Source organism: Jaculus jaculus, chromosome 4 (genome assembly GCF_020740685.1).
Source record: "Jaculus jaculus isolate mJacJac1 chromosome 4, mJacJac1.mat.Y.cur, whole genome shotgun sequence".
Classification (NCBI taxonomy): Eukaryota; Metazoa; Chordata; class Mammalia; order Rodentia; family Dipodidae; genus Jaculus; species Jaculus jaculus.
In genome coordinates, this window is record NC_059105.1 from 33,617,508 (window position 1) to 33,637,715 (window position 20,208).

Here is a 20,208-nt window from a genome sequence, read left to right on the forward strand (position 1 = left end):
ATAACATGATCTTACATACAAAAACAAAATCCAAGCATTCTCTTACAGAATTGTGCAAAAAAGTGTCAGAACTAATCCACAAGTTTAGCAAATGTAGTGGTTTGTTTCAAGTGTCCCCCATAAACTTAGGTGTTCTGAATGCTAGGTCCTCAGCTGGTAGCAATTTGGGAACAAAAGCCGCCTGGAAACAGTGTATTGTTAGGAGAGGGCTTTATGGACGGTATAGCCAGCTTCCCCTTGCCAGTGCTGGGCACTCTCCTGCTGCTGTTGTCTATGTGATGTTGGTCAGGAGGTGATGTCCAACCTCTGCTCATGCCATCATTTTCCCCTGCCATCATGGAGGTTCCCCTTGAGAAAGTAAGCCAAAATAAACCTTTTCCTCCCACAAGCTGCTCTTTGTCAGGTATTTTCTACCAGCAACGTAAAGCTGACCACAACAGCAAGTTTGCATAATATAAGATCTCTATGTTGTAGGTTTATAGTGAAAAAATACAAAATGAATTTAAGAAAGCAAGAGCATAAAAAATACTTATGAATAAATTTAACATTAAGCAGTGCAAAACTTGTACATGGGGAAAATGCAAAAAGCTTTAAAGCTTTCTAAGACTGGAAATATATATACCATGTTCATGGATTAGAAGATTTAATAGTAAGATGGATACTTCTCAAATTCATCTGAAGGTTGAACACAATCCAAGTCAGAAGGATTGCCTTTCTACAGAAATTGACAGTGACTATAAAATGAAGGTGTAAATACAAGGGACCAGTGTGATCAAAACAATCCTGATAAAAGAGGAACAATATTGCAGGATTCCAATGTCAACATTTCAAAACTCAATACAAGTGACAATAATCTGGGGTAAGTTGATGGCTCAGCAGTTAAAGGCACATGCTTACAAAGCCTGCCAGTCTAAGTTTAATTACCCAGTACCCATGTAAGAGCCAAATGCATAAAGTAGTGCAAGCATCTGGAATGCATTTTCCTGACATGCCCATACTCCCTTCTCTCTCTCCTTGCCAATAAATAGATTTTTTTTATTTTTTACTTTTTGGGTTTTTTTTTGAGGTAGTCTCTCTCTCTAGCTCAGGCTGACCTGGAATTCACTATGTAGTTTCGGGGTGACCTTGAACTCATGGTGATCCTCCTATTCCTGCCTCCCAAATGCTGGGATTAAAGGCATGCGACACCATGTCCAGCCATAATAGAAGTATTTTTCAAAGTGACAAATATTCAAGACTATGAGAGTGATGTCAGCAAGGTGACTAACTACAGGTACCCAAACTAAGGGAGGAAGGAAAGGAAGAAAGAGGGGTGGGGGGCCTACAACTATTTCACTAGTGGGTGAGGCAGAGCTCCAGAAGGAGGAAGATAAAGGCAGGGATATTATGAAACCTGACTCTTCTGATGGACTTGTAAACAAGATAAGCTAGCCAGTTGTTTACACTAACAAGTTATGTCAGATCAACTTATAAAAAGGGAGAATAGCCAGGCGTGGTGGCGTACACCTTTAATCCCAGCACTTGGGAGGCAGAGGTAGGAGGATCGCCTTGAGTTCAAGGCCACCCTGAGACTACAGAGTTTATTCCAGGTCAGCCTGGACCAAAGTGAGACCCTACCTCGAAAAACCAAAAAAAAAAAAAAAAAGGGAGAATATACTCTGGGCTTACAGTTTTGGAGGTTACAGTCCATAACTAGTTGATCCAGTTTTGAGCATGTGGCATTGAGGTAAAAGCCTACATCAAAACACAGATGTAGGGCTGGAGAGGTGGCTTAGTGTTTAAGATGCATGCCTACAAAGCCTAAGAACCCAGGTTTGATTCTCCAGGTCCTACATAAGCCAGATGCACATGGTGGCACACAGGTCTGGCATTCATTTGCAGTGGCTAGAGACCCTGGTGTGCCCATTCTCTCTCTCTCTCTCTCCCAACTCCCTTTATCTCTAATAAATAAATAAAAATAAATCTTTTTTTAAAAGCCCAGATGTAAAATAATAAAGAGGAAGGAGTTGGGGTCTTATTATTCCTTTCAAGGACATGCCTTTGTGACCAAAAGACTATCCACTAGGTCCACCACCTTCCAAGAACACCAAGCTGGAGATCAAGCCTGCAGTACACAGGCTTTTAGACAATTTAAATCCAAACTAGAACTGGAGAGATTGCTTGGTGGTTAAGGCGCTTGTCCACAAAGCCTAACAACCTGGGTTCAATCTCCAGAACCCATATAAAGCTAGATTCACAAAGTGGCAGATGCATCTAGAGTTGGTTTGCAGTGGCTAGATGCTATGGTGCACCCATTCTCTCTCACTGTCTGTCTCTCGTCTCTGCCTCTCTCTGTTTGCAAATTTAAAAAAGTAAATATTTTTAAAACCCAAACTATAGTAGAAAACAGCTAAGCTCAAAGAATCTACTGCCCCATTAATATCAACCCTCAAACAAGATGGAGGGCCTTTATATGGCAAGGAAAGTCCCCAGCTACCCTAACCATGCTATAGAGAAAGAAACCTGTAGCTTTGTAGGTCCCGAGCTCAATCTGGGGAGTAGCTGAGTTCCCACACCACTGCCTTGCCCCACAGAAAGAACCCAGGCTACATAGGACTCATCTTTAGCCAGGTGCCATTTCTGTTATAGCTTGACTCTGGACTGGCCCCCACAGGCTCATGTAGCTCAGGTGTAGCTTGTGGTGCCATCTTGGAGGCTGTGATGCCTTTAGGAAGTGTGCCTACGTGGAAGAAGGAGGTCACTACGGTCAAAGTGATACTCGCAACTGTGATCTCAAAATGACTATGACAATAGAAGTAGAGAGCAGAAAATGAAAACTGAGGGTTAGCTAGTCTCACAGTATGCAGTCTGGCAGATCATTTGCAACAGCAAGAGACCCTATCTCAAAGAAGGTGGAACAGAACGACCTCAAAGCTGTCCTCTGACCTTCAAATACATGCAGTGTCATGCATGCCCAAATACACATAAATATAAATACAATTTTTTAATTAATTAGGCAAAATATCAATATAACACAAGAAAATAAGGAACATAGAGTTCAGGATAAAAATAGAGATTAAAACTTATACACACACATATTAAAAAGAAGACTGGAAATGTAGCTAAGTAGTAAAGCAACACCCAAGATGAGGAGGAAAAGAGAGAGAAGAGACAAAGATAATCAGGGATAAAAAGGGGGGCAATGCAACTGTTATTTCAGGAATGCAAAAGATGATTAGAGATTATGAACTATTATAAGCCAATAAATTGGAAAATCTAGATATGTTTTATACATACAAACTACCAAACTAAACCATAACAGAAAATCGGAGTAAACCAAGTAAGAAGTAAGATTAGAAAATGCTGCAGGAAACAAAAACCTAAGACCAAACAGATCCAAGATAATTTTTATCAAGTCTTTTACATACCAGTATTCCCTGATAATCAGATACAAAAATTCTCTATACAAATGCTAACAGGCCAGGTGTGGTGGTATACACCTTTAATCCCAGCAATCAGAAGGGCAGAATTAGGTGGATCAACGTGAGTTCAAAGCCACCCTGAAACTACATAGTGAATTCCAGATCAGCCTGTGCTACAGCAAGCCCTTATCTCAAAAAAAAAAAAAAAAAAAAGAGAGAGAGAGAGAGAAAGAGATCATACACCAAGAAAAAGTGGGATTTATCTCAGTAATGCAAGGATGGTTCAATATATATACATCAATCAACATAATACATCATATCCATAAACTAAAAAATAAAACAAGTATAACCTTAACACATGCAAAAAAAAAGGCATGTGACAAAATCCAACATCTCTTCCTGATGAAAGTCAAATGTGGTAGCTCATACCTTTAATCTCAGCACTTAGGAGGCTAAGACAGGAGTATCCCCATGAGTCAAAGCCAGCCTGGGCTTTAGTGAGACCCTGCTTCATAAAAAATTAGGTATTGGGGCTGGAGAGATGGCTCAGTGGTTAACCACTACCTGTAGAGCCAAAGGACCCCAGTTCGAGGCTCGATTCCCCAGGACCCACATTAGCCAGATGCACAGGGGGCGCATGCATCTGCAGTTCAACTACCTGGAACAACTTTAGAACACTGGTCTGTGTGAAAATTTCTGGGGTATGATCCCCAGGCAACCAAAGTGAAGTGGGCAAATGGGACCATGACAAATCACAGTAGAGTCAGGGCCCATCCTACAGAATAGGAGAAAATACATTTCATCTATTTTTTCTAACAAGAGATTTTTAGCTTTTGTTGTTGTTGTTGTTTTGTTTTCTTTGGCTTTTGAGGTAGGGTTTCACTCTAGCCCAGGCTGACCTGGAATTCACTATGTAGTCTCAGGGTGGCCTTTGATCCTACTACCGCTGCCTCCCCAGTGCGGGGACAAAAGGCGTGTGCCACCACACCCAGCTTAACTTTGTTTTTTGAGATAGGGTCTCATATAGTCCAGGCTGGCCTCAAACTCACTATGTAACCAAGGCCAGCCTTGAACTCCTGTTCCCGCTGATTATACTTCCCTAGTACTGAGCAGGTGTGTGTGCTACCATGTCAAGCCAGGCAAGAGATTAATTTTAAAAGACTCAACTCCACAGTAAATAATAATAATTTGATTTAATAATGGGCAAATAACCTGAGTAGTAGGCATTTTCTTTTTTTGTTTTGTTTTGGTTTAGTTTATCAAGGTAGGGTCTCACTCTGTAGCCCAGGCTGACCTGGAATTCACTTTGTAGTCCCAGGGTGGCCTCAAACTCACAGCAATACTCCCACCTCTGCCTCCCAAGTGCTGGAATTAATGGTGTACACCACCATGCTAGGTTTCATTTTCTTACTTTTTATTATTTTTATTTATTTATTTGCAAGGAGAAATGTGGGGCAGGGAGAGAATGGGCACATAGGGGCCTCTTGCCACTGCAGGGAAATTTCATGTGTATATGCCACTTTGTGCAACTGACTTTACATGGGTACTAGGGAATAAAACTCAGGCACTCAGACCTTGCAAGCAAGCACTGCTAAGCCATCTCTCCAGACCCAGAGTAAACATTTTCTAAAAACAATACACAAATGGCAAACAAATATATTTAAAAATATTCAATATTACTAATCATTGGGCAAATATAAATCAAAACCACATTCTTGTAAGAATGGCTATTACCAAGAATATTAAAAAATAATAGATGTTTGTAAAGATGTGGAGAAAAGGGAGTGCTCCCACACTGCACATAGGAATGTAAAGTAGGGCAGTCCTTATGGAAAATGGTAGAAAGGGTCCTCAGAAAACTAGAATTAGAACTATCATCTAATCAGGAAGATAAAATGCTAATTTATAAACCAAAGGACATGAAATCAGGATACTGAGGAAGCACTCTGATATTTACTGCAGCATTATTTCAAACAGTCAAACAGAATCAACTTAGGTGTCTATAGATAGATGAGTGCCTCACAAAAATATGCTAGAGAGAGAGAACAATATTATTCAGCCATGAAGAATAAAATCTTGTCATTTGTAATAACAACAAGGAACAGGAGGGCATTATGTTAAGTGAAATTTGTCAGACACAGAAAAGTAAACACTGAATAGCCTCTTATCTGTAAGTTCAAAGGTAGAATAATGATTACCAAACCTTAAGAAGACAGGGATGAAGGGTGACTACCAGGTATAGAAGTAAAGGTAGGTAGGTACAGTAATTTCTAATGTTCTGTAGCACAGTAGAATAACTATGGTCAATAATAACTAACTGGGGCTGGAGAGATGGCATAGCAGTTAAGCACTTGCCTGTGAAGTCTAAGGACCCCAGCCCGAGGCTCGATTCCCCAGGACCCACGTTAGCCAGATGCACAAGGGGGCGCATGCATCTGGAGTTCATTTGCAGTGGCTGAAAGCCCTGGCACGCACATTCTTTCTCTTGCTCTCTATGTGCCTCTTTCTCTCTCTGTCACTCTCAAATAAATAAATAATCTTTAAAAAATTAATAATTAATTGTATATTTCCAAACACATAGCAGGAAGAATGTTCTCAGTATAGGAAAATGATAAGTATCTGAGGTGAATGGGAGGCCAATTACTTTGATCTGACCACCACACACTGTACAAACATGCTAAACATCATACTATATCTGGTAAATATAGACAATTATCACATGCCAATTAAAAGCTCATTTTGAAATATTTTATTTAGTTATAAGGAGAGAGAAGGAATGAATGAATATGGATACGCCAGAGATTCTAGACACTGCAAATGAACTCCAGATGCATGCACCACTCTGCATTTGCAAAAGCTCATTTTTAAAGACTGTGGCACTAGCATCAGAAAACAAGACAGAGACCAATGGGTTAGAATTCAGAGTGAAGAAATAAATTTGTGCATTTGTAGTTAGCTGATTTCCAGCAGATATCAAGACAATTCAGTGGGCACAACTAGTCTCCTCACCACACAGTGTGGGGCTACTGTGTTCCTCCCACCTCCCACCGGACACAGACAGTAACTCACTATAAGGAAGACTGCACTTTGAGAGCAACTATGAAGCTCATGGAGGAAAACAGTCATAAATCTTTTTAACTTTGCACTAAACGATCCTCCTAACATAAGGAACACAAAAAAAGAAAAGAAATAATGTAGCTGGGCACTGTGGGGTGCACCTGTGCTACCAGCACCTGGAAGGCTGAAACAAGAGGACTGCACATCTCAGGGCAGCCTGGACTACATAGTAAGAAACTGTCAAAAACAAAGATTTCACGATAGCAAAATTAAAACTTTTTTTTTTCTGACAAGTTCTTACTAAGGATCCCAGGCTGGCCTGAAACTTGCAACCTTCCTTCCTCCACCTCTGAAGCCCTGGAGTTCTAAGCAAGCTTTTACACACCTAGCAGAACTTCAGACTTCTAGACATCAAAGCATGTTATCAAGAAGTAGAACGACAACCACAGAACAGGAGAGAGGACTTACAAATCACATCATTTTATAAAGGTCTAGAACCCATCATAAAAGCTACAACTCAACAGTGAAAGACAAATCAATTAAAAAGCTAGCAAAGGATTAAATAGGCATTTGTCCAAAGAAGACACACAAACAGCCAATAAACATGGAGACATGCTTGGTGAACTGAGAATGCAAATCAAAGTCACAATGAGGCACACGTTACAGCCACTAAAATGTCCAATTTTTTTAAAAGGAAGTTGTGTTAGCAAGAATGAGGAGAGACTGGAACCCTCATGCATTGCTGGTGGCAACATAAAATAGTAGAACCACTTTGGAAAACAGTGAGGCAGTTCTGCAAAAAAATTAAAGTTACCATATGACCCAACAATTCCACTTCTACATATATATATACCCAAGAGAACTGAAAAGGTATGTCCACACAAAAGCTTATACATGAATATCCATAGCAGCAAAATTTATGGTAGCCAAAAAAAGTAAAAACAACCTAAACACCCACTAATTGTTGGATGAATAAGCAAAATATATATGGTTACTTTCTTTACAATGGAGTAATATTTAGCCATAGAAAGAATGAGGCAGTAATCCATGCTATGACATGAATGGACCTTGAAAATACACTAAATAAGAAGTCAGAAAGAAAAGGTCACACAGCATTGCTTCATTTGTAGTCAGGGGCAGCCAATCCACTGAAACAAAAGTGCATTAGCAGTTGCCAAAGGTTTGGGACTGAAGGGAGTACACAGCCATTGTTTAACGGGTATACGGCTATCTTTCAGAGTGATGCAATATTGTGCAATAAGACAGTATACCAGTTTGCACATCACTAACGCTCTCTGCATGATACTTTATAAATTTTATGGTGTAAGAATTATATTACAATGAAAAATAAGCATAAAAAAATCTACACACCAACTACTCTATCCAACAGTAGGGGAAATAATCCATCTAAGCAAACATTACAAGATTTCATGCTTCTACTAAAACTCTGGGATTGATAAAACCCAAAGATCTTACCTTAAGCTGCAAGGTGTTACAGACTGACTCCTCCATCCTCACCTAGTACTCACACCCTTCTCGGAAGTCCACCACTGCAGTCACACTGTCCTTATGACATCCCCTGTCCCACCACAGGGCTTCCCTGTCCGACCACAGGGCTTCCCTGTCCTCCTGACATCCCCTCTCCGACCACAGGGCTTCCCTGCCCTCCTGACATCCCCTCTCCTACCACAGGGCTTCCCTGTCCTCCTGACATTCCCTCTCTTACCACAGGGCTTCCCTGTCCTCCTGACATTCCCTCTCCGACCACAGGGCTTCCCTGTCCTCCTGACATTCCCTCTCCGACCACAGGGCTTCCCTGTCCTCCTGACATCCCCTCTCCGACCACAGGGCTTCCCTGTCCTCCTGACATTCCCTCTCCTACCACAGGGCTTCCTGTCCTCCTGACATTCCCTCTCCGACCACAGGGCTTCCCTGTCCTCCTGACATTCCCTCTCCGACCACAGGGCTTCCCTGTCCTCCTGACATTCCCTCTCCGACCACAGGGCTTCCCTGTCCTCCTGACATTCCCTCTCCTGCCACAGGGCTTCCCTGTCCTCCTGACATTCCCTTTCCGACCACAGGGCTTCCCTGTCCTCCTGACATTCCCTCTCCGACCACAGGGCTTCCCTGTCCTCCTGACATTCCCTCTCCTGCCACAGGGTTTCCCTGTCCTCCTGACATCCCCTCTCCTACCACAGGGCTTCCCTGTCCTCCTGACATTCCCTCTCCGACCACAGGGCTTCCCTGTCCTCCTGAAATTCCCTCTCCTACCACAGGGCTTCCCTGTCCTCCTGACATTCCCTCTCCTACCACAGGGTTTCCCTGTCCTCCTGACATTCCCTCTCCTACCACAGGGCTTCCCTGTCCTCCTGACATTCCCTCTCCTACCACAGGGCTTCCCTGTCCTCCTGACATTCCCTCTCCGACCACAGGGCTTCCCTGTCCTCCTGACATTCCCTCTCCTGCCACAGGGCTTCCCTGTCCTCCTGACATTCCCTCTCCGGCCACAGGGCTTCCCTGTCCTCCTGACATTCCCTCTCCGACCACAGGGCTTCCCTGTCCTCCTGACATTCCCTCTCCTGCCACAGGGTTTCCCTGTCCTCCTGACATCCCCTCTCCTACCACAGGGCTTCCCTGTCCTCCTGACATTCCCTCTCCGACCACAGGGCTTCCCTGTCCTCCTGAAATTCCCTCTCCGACCACAGGGCTTCCCTGTCCTCCTGACATTCCCTCTCCTACCACAGGGTTTCCTGTCCTCCTGACATTCCCTCTCCGACCACAGGGCTTCCCTGTCCTCCTGACATTCCCTCTCCTACCACAGGGCTTCCCTGTCCTCCTGACATTCCCTCTCCGACCACAGGGCTTCCCTGTCCTCCTGACATTCCCTCTCCTGCCACAGGGCTTCCCTGTCCTCCTGACATTCCCTCTCCGGCCACAGGGCTTCCCTGTCCTCCTGACATTCCCTCTCCGACCACAGGGCTTCCCTGTCCTCCTGACATTCCCTCTCCTGCCACAGGGTTTCCCTGTCCTCCTGACATTCCCTCTCCTGCCACAGGGTTTCCTGTCCTCCTGACATTCCCTCTCCGACCACAGGGCTTCCCTGTCCTCCTGAAATTCCCTCTCCTACCACAGGGCTTCCCTGTCCTCCTGACATTCCCTCTCCGACCACAGGGCTTCCCTGTCCTCCTGACATTCCCTCTCCTACCACAGGGCTTCCCTGTCCTCCTGACATACCCTCTCCTGCCACAGGGCTTCCCTGTCCTCCTGACATTCCCTCTCCTACCACAGGGCTTCCCTGTCCTCCTGACATTCCCTCTCCTGCCACAGGGTTTCCCTGTCCTCCTGACATCCCCTCTCCTGCCACAGGGTTTCCCTGTCCTCCTGACATCCCCTCTCCGACCACAGGGCTTCCCTGTCCTCCTGACATTACCTCTCCGACCACAGGGCTTCCCTGTCCTCCTGACATTCCCTCTCCTGCCACAGGGCTTCCCTGTCCTTCTGACATTCCCTCTCTGTCCACAGGGCTTCCCTGTCCTCCTGACATTCCCTCTCCGACCACAGGGCTTCCCTGTCCTCCTGACATTCCCTCTCCGACCACAGGGCTTCCCTGTCCTCCTGACATTCCCTCTCCTGCCACAGGGTTTCCCTGTCCTCCTGACATCCCCTCTCCTACCACAGGGCTTCCCTGTCCTCCTGACATTCCCTCTCCGACCACAGGGCTTCCCTGTCCTCCTGAAATTCCCTCTCTTACCACAGGGCTTCCCTGTCCTCCTGACATTCCCTCTCCGACCACAGGGCTTCCCTGTCCTCCTGACATTCCCTCTCCTACCACAGGGTTTCCTGTCCTCCTGACATTCCCTCTCCGACCACAGGGCTTCCCTGTCCTCCTGACATTCCCTCTCCGACCACAGGGCTTCCCTGTCCTCCTGACATTCCCTCTCCGACCACAGGGCTTCCCTGTCCTCCTGACATTCCCTCTCCTACCACAGGGCTTCCCTGTCCTCCTGACATACCCTCTCCTGCCACAGGGCTTCCCTGTCCTCCTGACATTCCCTCTCCTACCACAGGGTTTCCCTGTCCTCCTAGCATTCCCTCTCCTGCCACAGGGTTTCCCTGTCCTCCTGACATCCCCTCTCCTACCACAGGGCTTCCCTGTCCTCCTGACATTCCCTCTCCTACCACAGGGCTTCCCTGTCCTCCTGAAATTCCCTCTCCTACCACAGGGCTTCCCTGTCCTCTTGACATCCCCTCTCCTACCACAGGGCTTCCCTGTCCTCCTGACATTCCCTCTCCTACCACAGGGCTTCCCTGTCCTCCTGAAATTCCCTCTCCTACCACAGGGCTTCCCTGTCCTCCTGAAATTCCCTCTCCTACCACAGGGCTTCCCTGTCCTCCTGACATTCCCTCTCCGACCACAGGGCTTCCCTGTCCTCCTGACATTCCCTCTCCTACCACAGGGCTTCCCTGTCCTCCTGACATTCCCTCTCCGACCACAGGGCTTCCCTGTCCTCCTGACATTCCCTCTCCTACCACAGGGCTTCCCTGTCCTCCTGACATTCCCTCTCCTACCACAGGGCTTCCCTGTCCTCCTGACATTCCCTCTCCTACCACAGGGCTTCCCTGTCCTCCTGACATTCCCTCTCCGACCACAAGGCTTCCCTGTCCTCCTGACATTCCCTCTCTTACCACAGGGTTTCCTGTCCTCTTGACATCCCCTCTCCTACCACAGGGCTTCCCTGTCCTCCTGACATTCCCTCTCCTACCACAGGGCTTCCCTGTCCTCCTGACATTCCCTCTCCGACCACAGGGCTTCCCTGTCCTCCTGACATTCCCTCTCCGACCACAGGCTTCCCTGTCCTCCTGACATTCCCTCTCCTACCACAGGGCTTCCCTGTCCTCCTGACATTCCCTCTCCGACCACAAGGCTTCCCTGTCCTCCTGACATTCCCTCTCCGACCACAGGGCTTCCCTGTCCTCCTGACATTCCCTCTCCTACCACAGGGCTTCCCTGTCCTCCTGACATTCCCTCTCCGACCACAGGGCTTCCCTGTCTTCCTGACATTCCCTCTCCGACCACAGGCTTCCCTGTCCTCCTGACATTCCCTCTCCTACCACAGGGCTTCCCTGTCCTCCTGACATTCCCTCTCCTACCACAGGGCTTCCCTGTCCTCCTGACATTCCCTCTCCTACCACAGGGCTTCCCTGTCCTCCTGACATTCCCTCTCCTACCACAGGGCTTCCCTGGTCTCTTCCTGCAAACTCTTGCACCACAGTTTTGTTAATGTCGCACTGGACTCCTTTCAAATCTCAACTAAAATGTCACTGAAATGGAGTGTGGTGGCACACACCTTTAATATCAGCATTCAGAAGCTGAGGTAGAAGGATCCAAGCACAGCCTGGGCTACAGAATGAGTTCCAGGTCAGCCTGGGTTAGAGTGTGATCCTGCCTCAAAAAAAAAAAGTCGCTTAAAAATCCTTACTTACCTGGCCACTCTAGTAAAATAGTATTTCTACTCCTGTTTTATTTTTCTCAGAAATTTAATCATAATCTAGCATATTATTACTAAAATTATGTGGTTAGTTATATTTTTATCCCCATGCAAAAAGAAATTTGATTATATTCTTGGAAATTTTGTGGGCTAGTAAGTTCTGAAAATGCCCTCTCCTTTGAGTGAATGCAATCAGTACAATGCCAGGTGCTCTGACATGTCAGCAGTCAGTGGACCTCTCACCTGCTCCAGGTTAGAGTACTGCATGTGGCAGTAACTGCAGTAGCCTTGTCTCTTGGGCATCTTTAATTGGCCAAATCCGATGGTGGCTGACCTCGATTGCTCACTGCAAAAAAATAAAAGTGCAAAAAAAAAGTAGCTCAAAATCCCACTCCTTTTTGTTTGCTGAGACAGGGTTCACTATATAGCCAGGCTGACCTAGAACTTGCTATGTACCCCAGATTGGTCTAGAAATCACCTCCATTTCGAATATTCACTCTCATCCATTTCTAACAGTACTTGGGGGGGAAAAAAGTAGACTCAAGTCACTGATTATGTTTTTATCAAAATTTGAAGATGATAACAATGATCAATTTCCTGATAAATCATGATTGATTAGGAACTAATTTGGTAAGAACTCTTAGAAGACGCATTAATTTCCCATGTTTCTATAAAAATATTTCCAGATTATTTTAACTCTTGTGAAATTAACATCTAAATCTCTATCAGGATGATATGGCCGTTTTTGCTCTCAACTGACAAAATAGATATAGCAAATTTGCTCAAAATATGAGTAACAGTTAAGTTAACCTCTGAACCACAAGACTTTTTCTAACACTTGTATAAAGCACATAAACACTGGGAATTTTCCCCACTAGTCTTTTGAGGTTTCTTGACATAGAGATGGTTTCCTAGCTTGTGCCGACCTCAAACTACAACCCTGCAACACTACCCTCTGCAGTACCCCAAACAAGGCTGATGCTAGTCAATCCTCAGAATTCTGAGTTGAGCCTAGATTTCAGAATTTTAAAAGATTCCCTAGTAATTCTGACACACAACCAATTTACAAGCTGACACTATCAACATGGTATGTGTGTGAATCACGGTTAGTGTAAGTAAAAGACTAAACTCAAAGCAGTGTTCTTGGTACTTTGTTAAACTAAAATTAGAACTGCAAATCATTTTTCCAAGTTTTTATTCCAATTATTGTGAACAATACTGATGTCAGAAAATATGTGACAGAATGATCTATATAATGTGTTGTGATACTGGGGAATACTGGGGAAACAGGGATTGAAACGGAGACGCATCATATAGCCAAGACTGGCCGTGAGCTGCTAATCCTCAGCCCCTCCCTTAATCACTGGGACTCAGGATTGTGCCAACAAGCCTGCCTCTGTTACACTGGTACTTTCAAATAACAGTATCCTGCAATGTAAAATGCCTAATTAATAAAATCAATCAAATGAGAATATAAAAGCTTCACCAAATCAAACAGTCATCATAACATGAACTTACCTATCAATTTTTATTGAGAACCTTTGAATTTCTCATTTCCCACATTTAAGAGGAAAATAAATCAATTAAACCAGCATCTGAAATAATATATATATGAAATTACTTAAAACTAGATCTTTCCCCCCATTTATTTAGTTATTTCTTAATCTAAAACCAGAAAATGAAACAAAGCTTATAAAGTTATAGTTACAGACAAGACAATTGTAGACTAAAGGACCCTCAGGGCTTAAATCTCAATTTTAAAAATAATAAAATATCAAACTCTTTAATGATTTATTCAACATAAAATTTAAATGTTCATTAAATTCATGGCAAAATGAAAATGAATCTAATATCACACCCAAAAATATTAAATTCCAAACCTCATGGCCTTTATGTCAATTTTTCTTGACATAATCAGTTACAACAAATCAGAAGCATGTTTTCAAATTTCACATGCCAGGATCCCACATGAAATTTACAAATCTAACCTCCCTGGAGTAGGGGGAGGGGCAGGCACTTGTATATATGATGTACAATTAAAATGTCCACTTCTATGAACTACTAAAACTCTTAAGTATTAAAAGGATGGTTATTTTCAGTGTCTAAGATCATACTACTTTGCATGAGTGAGTGGGTCTTTGTATAAGAAGTGAATTCTACTAGAACCTGATTTATTTTAATAAAGTAACAATTAATTTACCTTTAGCAGAAAGGAGCAGGTATCTCATCAGCAGTATTCGTCCTGGGAAGCATCTGCAAATTAAAATAAACATTTTTTTTTTAATTGAAGTCCCTCAAGTGTCTACAATTGACCAAATAAGTATCCCCAGTCATACTGAAGTTGGAAAAGTGACATAATTGTTCCCAATAACAGAAGAAAATACTAACTTTTGAACACAAAGTACTCTACAGCCTAGCATCACTGAACATCACAACATGGCTGGTGGCCGTGTGGCCCACCAAGCACTTCACATCTCTGGGTTCCAGGAACAGCAGCTGCAAAAGAACGTGAGGCACAGCTGCGCCTCCGGCAGGGTTAAGGACAAAATGCTCTCAAACCAGTTAAGCGTCATGAGAAATAAAGAAATATATACATGAAATTAACTCTGGGTCCTGGACTAATGACCCATCTTACAGCTACCATATTATTTTAATTAAAACTACTGTCAATTCTTTACCATTCGTCTGTACCCGTGGGCAATTAAGCAGACCGATCAGGCTTTTTTTGTTCCTCTTCATTAAGGGCAAAGTGTTGACCCGTATCCAGGACCACTGACTAAAAGGAAAAATTCCAACACTTAGTCTCAAAGCCAGTGATACTGCTCCTTACTCAAAGTACACCTGTTACAAGTTCTGTCCACATTTGCCTCTTATAAAGACACACTTTTTATTAGATTTTTAAGACCCACTTATCAGACAGAACATGCTGTTTGTTTTCGTTTGTTTGTTTGTTTGTCTGTTTTGAGGTAGGGTATGCCTCTAAGCCCAGGCTGACCTGGAATTCACTCTGTAGTCTCAGGGTGGCTTCCAATTCAGTGATTCTCCTACCTTAGCCTCCCAAATGCTGGGATTAAAGGCGTGCGCCAGCATGCCCGGCTGGACATGTTGAACATGCACTTTTGATCTGAGTGATACACCTCACTTAATATGATTCTTTCCACATCCATCCATTTTCCTGCAAATTTCCTTTTCTGTCCTGCTGAAATGCTAGCAGGGAGAGGAAGACTGGGGGTAGGAAGTGGGGACAGGAATCAACAAAAACAAATTGTGTTTGAAAATGCCAAAATGAATAGTACCTAAATTTCTATAAGTCAATGTAAAAAATTAAAAATTTAAAAATGCATTACATAAACATAAAAATTATCACCACAATGCACGACCTATATTCCCCAACAAGGAGGGTCCCTGCAGAGGGGGGAGGACAGGGAGGAAGCTAACAATGGTACCAAAAAAATAAATAAATAAAAAATAAAAAAATTTCAGTTGTAAAAAATAAAATTAAATTTTTGAAAAATGAACCAGTTATGTGCAGGACTCTGTTCTACGAGTGTTATGAGACAAAAAATGAGACAAGCGTTCTTGTCATCAAGAAGCGGAAAATGGAACTGGAAAACCAATGCACAAGTGTGAAGTGGAACTTGTGTAGGTAAGAATAGTATGTGTGGTACAGCTGAGGGTTCAGCTCAATGGTAGAACACTTGCCTGACATACAGGAGACCGCGAGGGCACCACCACTGCTGCCACGGTAATCACCACAACGATAAACAACAATAATGTGGTAATGATAATGGTTTACTGTTTGTTTTCACACGTACAGCTTTAGCTGGAGTGGGCAACGATGTCGAAGTGGATATGGTTTTTTGATGAAATTTTGGTAAATGCATAGAATTTGCTTATACGGGGGTTAGGAAAAAAGACAGTCTTAAGTAACAAACATAGGCACAAAAGGCAAGCAGGCATAAGTAATCTGGAGATCATGTATCAGCAAGGTCAGCTGAACCTAAGGTTTGGCTTGAATGTATGGGCAGTGAACAGGAGAAGCAGGTTGAATTTTGTCATGGCTGGGTTCAACACCAGACTAAGGAATTTAGACATGCCTTTAGAGTATGGAACTTTTGGGGAGGAAAGAGGCATATTCAGGAGTACTTTAAGGAAATCCTAGAATAACAGTTCCCTTCTACTTAAAGGATAAGGAATATAACTGTTAAATTACTCAGCACCATTTCCTAAGACACTGGATAATTAGTTAACATTCAAAATATCTAAATTCAAACAATCAATATTCCTTATAGTCTCTTATAGGCTGGCTTATGAAAGGAAAATACCCATTTTACTTTTTTTCCTGAAAAAATAACTTTTATTTTTAAGACATACTTATTATAATAAAATTGTAAAGACCAAGAAATAATATAAACATCACCTGATATCCTGCCGTCTGCAATTACCATTTGTCTCATAGCAAAAAGAGCTAACCATACTTTAATAAAAATAAAATGGCACTTTACATTCACTCTATTCCCCTTTCCTTAAACACATAACATAAGAACGTTTTCATGAAATTACATGTGATTCCCACACAGAATGTTTAACAGCTGCTGAGTCATTTTATCAGTGACCCCTCTTATCCAACAAGACAAGCACCAGTGCTTGGTGACTCAGTAATTTTTAAAATACATTTACACATAATGTTGACGTTTTAAACACATAAATGTACACATTTAAGGTCAGGTTTCGATTTTCTGCTTCACCGGGGTTTGCATAGCATTTTGTAAGCAAGCTAAGAATTGAATTCCAAATTATGCTTTTCACAAATCATGTAATTTTCACTCTCACGAAGCTTCCCTTTTGACTGCTCTAGTGCAGCACATGAACCTAATGGCTCCAAATGCGAGATGACCATTGACAAGTTTCTCCAAGCCCCTTTCAGCCATCACATCCCTTAACGTTTTTATAAGAAAAGCCTTTTTTTGCATCTGAAGCATTCAATTTATTTTTCATAAAAATTATAATTCTGTTTTTAAACAACAATGTTTATCGCACTTCACTAGATTATGTATCACTAAAAATTGCATAAGCCAATCTATCTATGGTGGTGAACAGATATGTGCACTACTTGAAATGCTTTTTTTATTTTGTAAGAATTATTTCTTGCACATCTGAGATGTGTCCTGGGTAAAGAAACAGGCATAAAAATGCTGTTGGGGTGGTTTGGAGTTGTCATGTGATTTCAAGCCAACTGTGGCACTGTAATAAGAGCTAGCAAATTCCAGAATTTTCATGGGAAATATTTTTCAATTGCCTAATAAAAGCAATATCAACTTAACAGAAAAATAAGAAAAGGCAATACAAGATACCCGAGGCTTTGTTTTGCTTTTTTCAAAAATTCTTTTAAAACAATCTGAGCTGCACTTAGGAGACTGACACGGGAGTCATGAGTTTGAGGCCAACCTAGGCTACTAGTGAGCTCCTCTCTCAAAAAAAAATTTTTTTAAGAAAGAAAAAGACACAATCTAAATTACCCATCTAGCAGTACGCGATTACCAGACAATATGGCCAAACGACATAGGAAGACCATTTTAATTCGTGTCCGTTCCTTCATATAACACTATCAACTAATTTTCACCTTTGCTTTTTTTTTTCCTTTTGGATTATCCACACTATGCTGGCTTCCGGGTGGCGGGGTGGCGACAAGCATCCTGGACACCTCCATTTGGTCCTAATAAAATAATAATAGCTAACCGTGAGCACTTAATCTGAGCCAGGCACCCTGTCAACAGCTTCTATGTGTTGTCTCATCTAAATACCAGATCACCATAAGATAGGAGGCAAACAGACTCGGTCAGTCGGGAGGTCTATCTTCCAGGGTCAATGTGAGCCAATTATGCTTCAACCTTTTAACAGCCAGAAAACGTTTCCGTATTTTTAGAAATTCCAGTTGACTTAGTGATTAAATAAAAACAAATAATTATGAACCAAATTTGGTGTAATAAGCAATGTCATCTATGCCAAAAAAGACAGAACTAATGGTTAACTTAATTGCATCATTATTCCGAGTGCTGAGTACTTTAGTGACTACAAATTTTTATTTAGCATGAGACCATAGGAAGCAATACCATTTTTATATCACAACCAGCACACACACACACACACACATACACGCACACAGTTTAAAAACGTAAGGTTTCAAAAAAAAATACCGTTAAAATGCATTCCGATATTTTCTACGTTCTTATCTCATTTTTTTAAAATGCATTATGAACCATTATATTTATTTCACAACTTATTAGCTGGTTGAAAATTGCAGGGTGATTAACAGCGCCCCGAATTAATTGGCAGAATAAACAATATTTTATAGAAACCGGTTGCTACCCTGAATTCAGCTTTCTTCCAGCCAATAGGCTGGCTACTGCAGTGATACGTAATCAAATCTTTAACGAGTTTCTTCCTACCCTCCTATGCTTTGATTTCAAATGATAACTGGGAAGAAGTCCTCGAGGTTATTAAGTGAGAACAGAAAACACCCCGCTTATAGAAAACAAGCATATAAAACCACATCTATAAACTTACACATTCGCAAAAAAAAAAAAAAAAAAAGGTGGGGGTCGTGAACAATACACTCGAAATTGTTAACAGACCCCAGTAGAGGAGAGTGTGGGCTTTCTTCCCCCACCCTCGCCGCACCCCCTCACTCCCCCTCCCCGAGTGTGCAACCGCAGTAAAACACACAAATAACGACATTTACATTTGGGGACCAAAACCGTCCTGCGTCCTAGTACGTGCGGCGTTCCTCTCGCGGGTGGTGGGGGGGGGGGCCCTGGACCTCGATCGTGTCAAATAACCGAGCACAGGAGGGGAAAGGGGGCCTTCCCGGGAGCCAGCCGGGGCGAAGGCGTACGTGGCCACATTTTACACAACTGTTGCACGACGGCAGAGCGACCCTTTGCACGCGCGCCCGGCCCCCGCACGCGTGCAGCGCAGCGCAGCGCAGCGCCTTCGCCGACGGCCGGGGCCCGGGCGGGAAGGACGCGGGACACCGCGCATCCACGCTGGGTCCGCCCGGGCAGGGCGCGGAACGGAACGCGGGAGTCCGGAGCCGTCCGCGGCCCCTCCCCGGCGGCCGGAGACCCCGAGCGACCCGGCCCGCCCCGGCGAGCGGGCTGCAAGCCGCGGCGGTCCCCACCCCCGCGCCCCCCGACCTCGGGCCGTCCCGCCGCGGCACTCACCTCCGCGGGGGCCGCCTCGATTCCTTCCGGGCCGCGCTGCGGACCGCGGGGCCGGCCGGGACGCCGTTCCCCGACGATTGCGTTCCGTTCCGCCGCTCTGCCCGGGACCCCCCGAGCCGTCGCCGCTCCGGCCGCTGCCGCTGCCGCTGCCACGCCCGGAACCGCCGCCGCCGCCGCCGCCGCAGCCGCAGCCGCCGCCGAGCGAGTCCGCACTAGACGCGGGCTCTCTCCCAGGCTGGCACGACCGCACTTCGCGCTGGCTGGCACGGGTTGGCCACAGCGACGGCCACGGCGCCGCAGCCCCACTGCGGGCTTGACGTCAGGGAAGGTGCGAAAACAGGGCCCCCGAATGACGCACGAGCCCGGCGCCGCCCCCCGGCCCCCGCCCGGCCCCCGAGCCCCTTCCCTCCCCGGCCTTCCAGAACACACTTCCGCCCGGCCCCGCCCCCCGCCGCCCGCTCCAGCCCGCTCCCCCCCGGAGGGGGAGTGGAGACAGGGAAGGGGGGCCGGGCGAGACTGGGAGCCCAGCTAGGCACAGACGTTAGCGAACGGCTGGATCAGACCAAACTATGCATAGATACATATGGCCACATGAAAAATGCCTTTACCAGGGGCAAAGCAACATGTGAATGCGGGCGAGAGAGCGGCCCGGGAAGGGTTAACCGAGCGCCCCGCGGGCCCTGCACTGAGGTCCATCACCCACCCCCCCCACCACCACCACCACCACCTTCCCTCTCAAACGCAGACTCCCCGGGGGCCGCTGGATTGAAGGCTGCAATATTGCTTTGCACCTCGGAGCAAACGTACAATGAATCTCACGAAAGAATCCCCCACACTTGACAAAGGAGAAAACTGAAGCTCCTTGAAAGGAGAGATTTCTTCAAAGCTACAACTGCACAGGAAAGGGTTACGAAAAGTAACAAATATATATGTAACTTCTCATTCAATTACATGTACTGCTTTACCTCCTAACCAGTGGTGGGCAAAAACAAGTAGTTTAAAAAAAAAAAAAAAGAGTTGTGAGGGACACAAATGTAA

At 44.6% G+C, this 20,208-nt stretch overlaps 1 protein-coding gene across 1 annotated transcript in view; it reads right to left on the minus strand.

Annotated features, from left to right (window-relative positions):
* The window catches only part of Zdbf2 (zinc finger DBF-type containing 2), a 36,010-nt gene extending 17,197 nt beyond the window's left edge, over positions 1–18,813 (minus strand). Inside the window, 4 exon segments of the mRNA XM_045147092.1 lie at positions 12,191–12,293; positions 14,148–14,200; positions 17,571–17,663; positions 18,690–18,813. Coding sequence (XP_045003027.1) covers positions 12,191–12,250 — 60 coding nt within the window. The 5' untranslated portion in view covers positions 12,251–12,293; positions 14,148–14,200; positions 17,571–17,663; positions 18,690–18,813.
* Between the last annotated feature and the right edge of the window lie 1,395 nt (positions 18,814–20,208).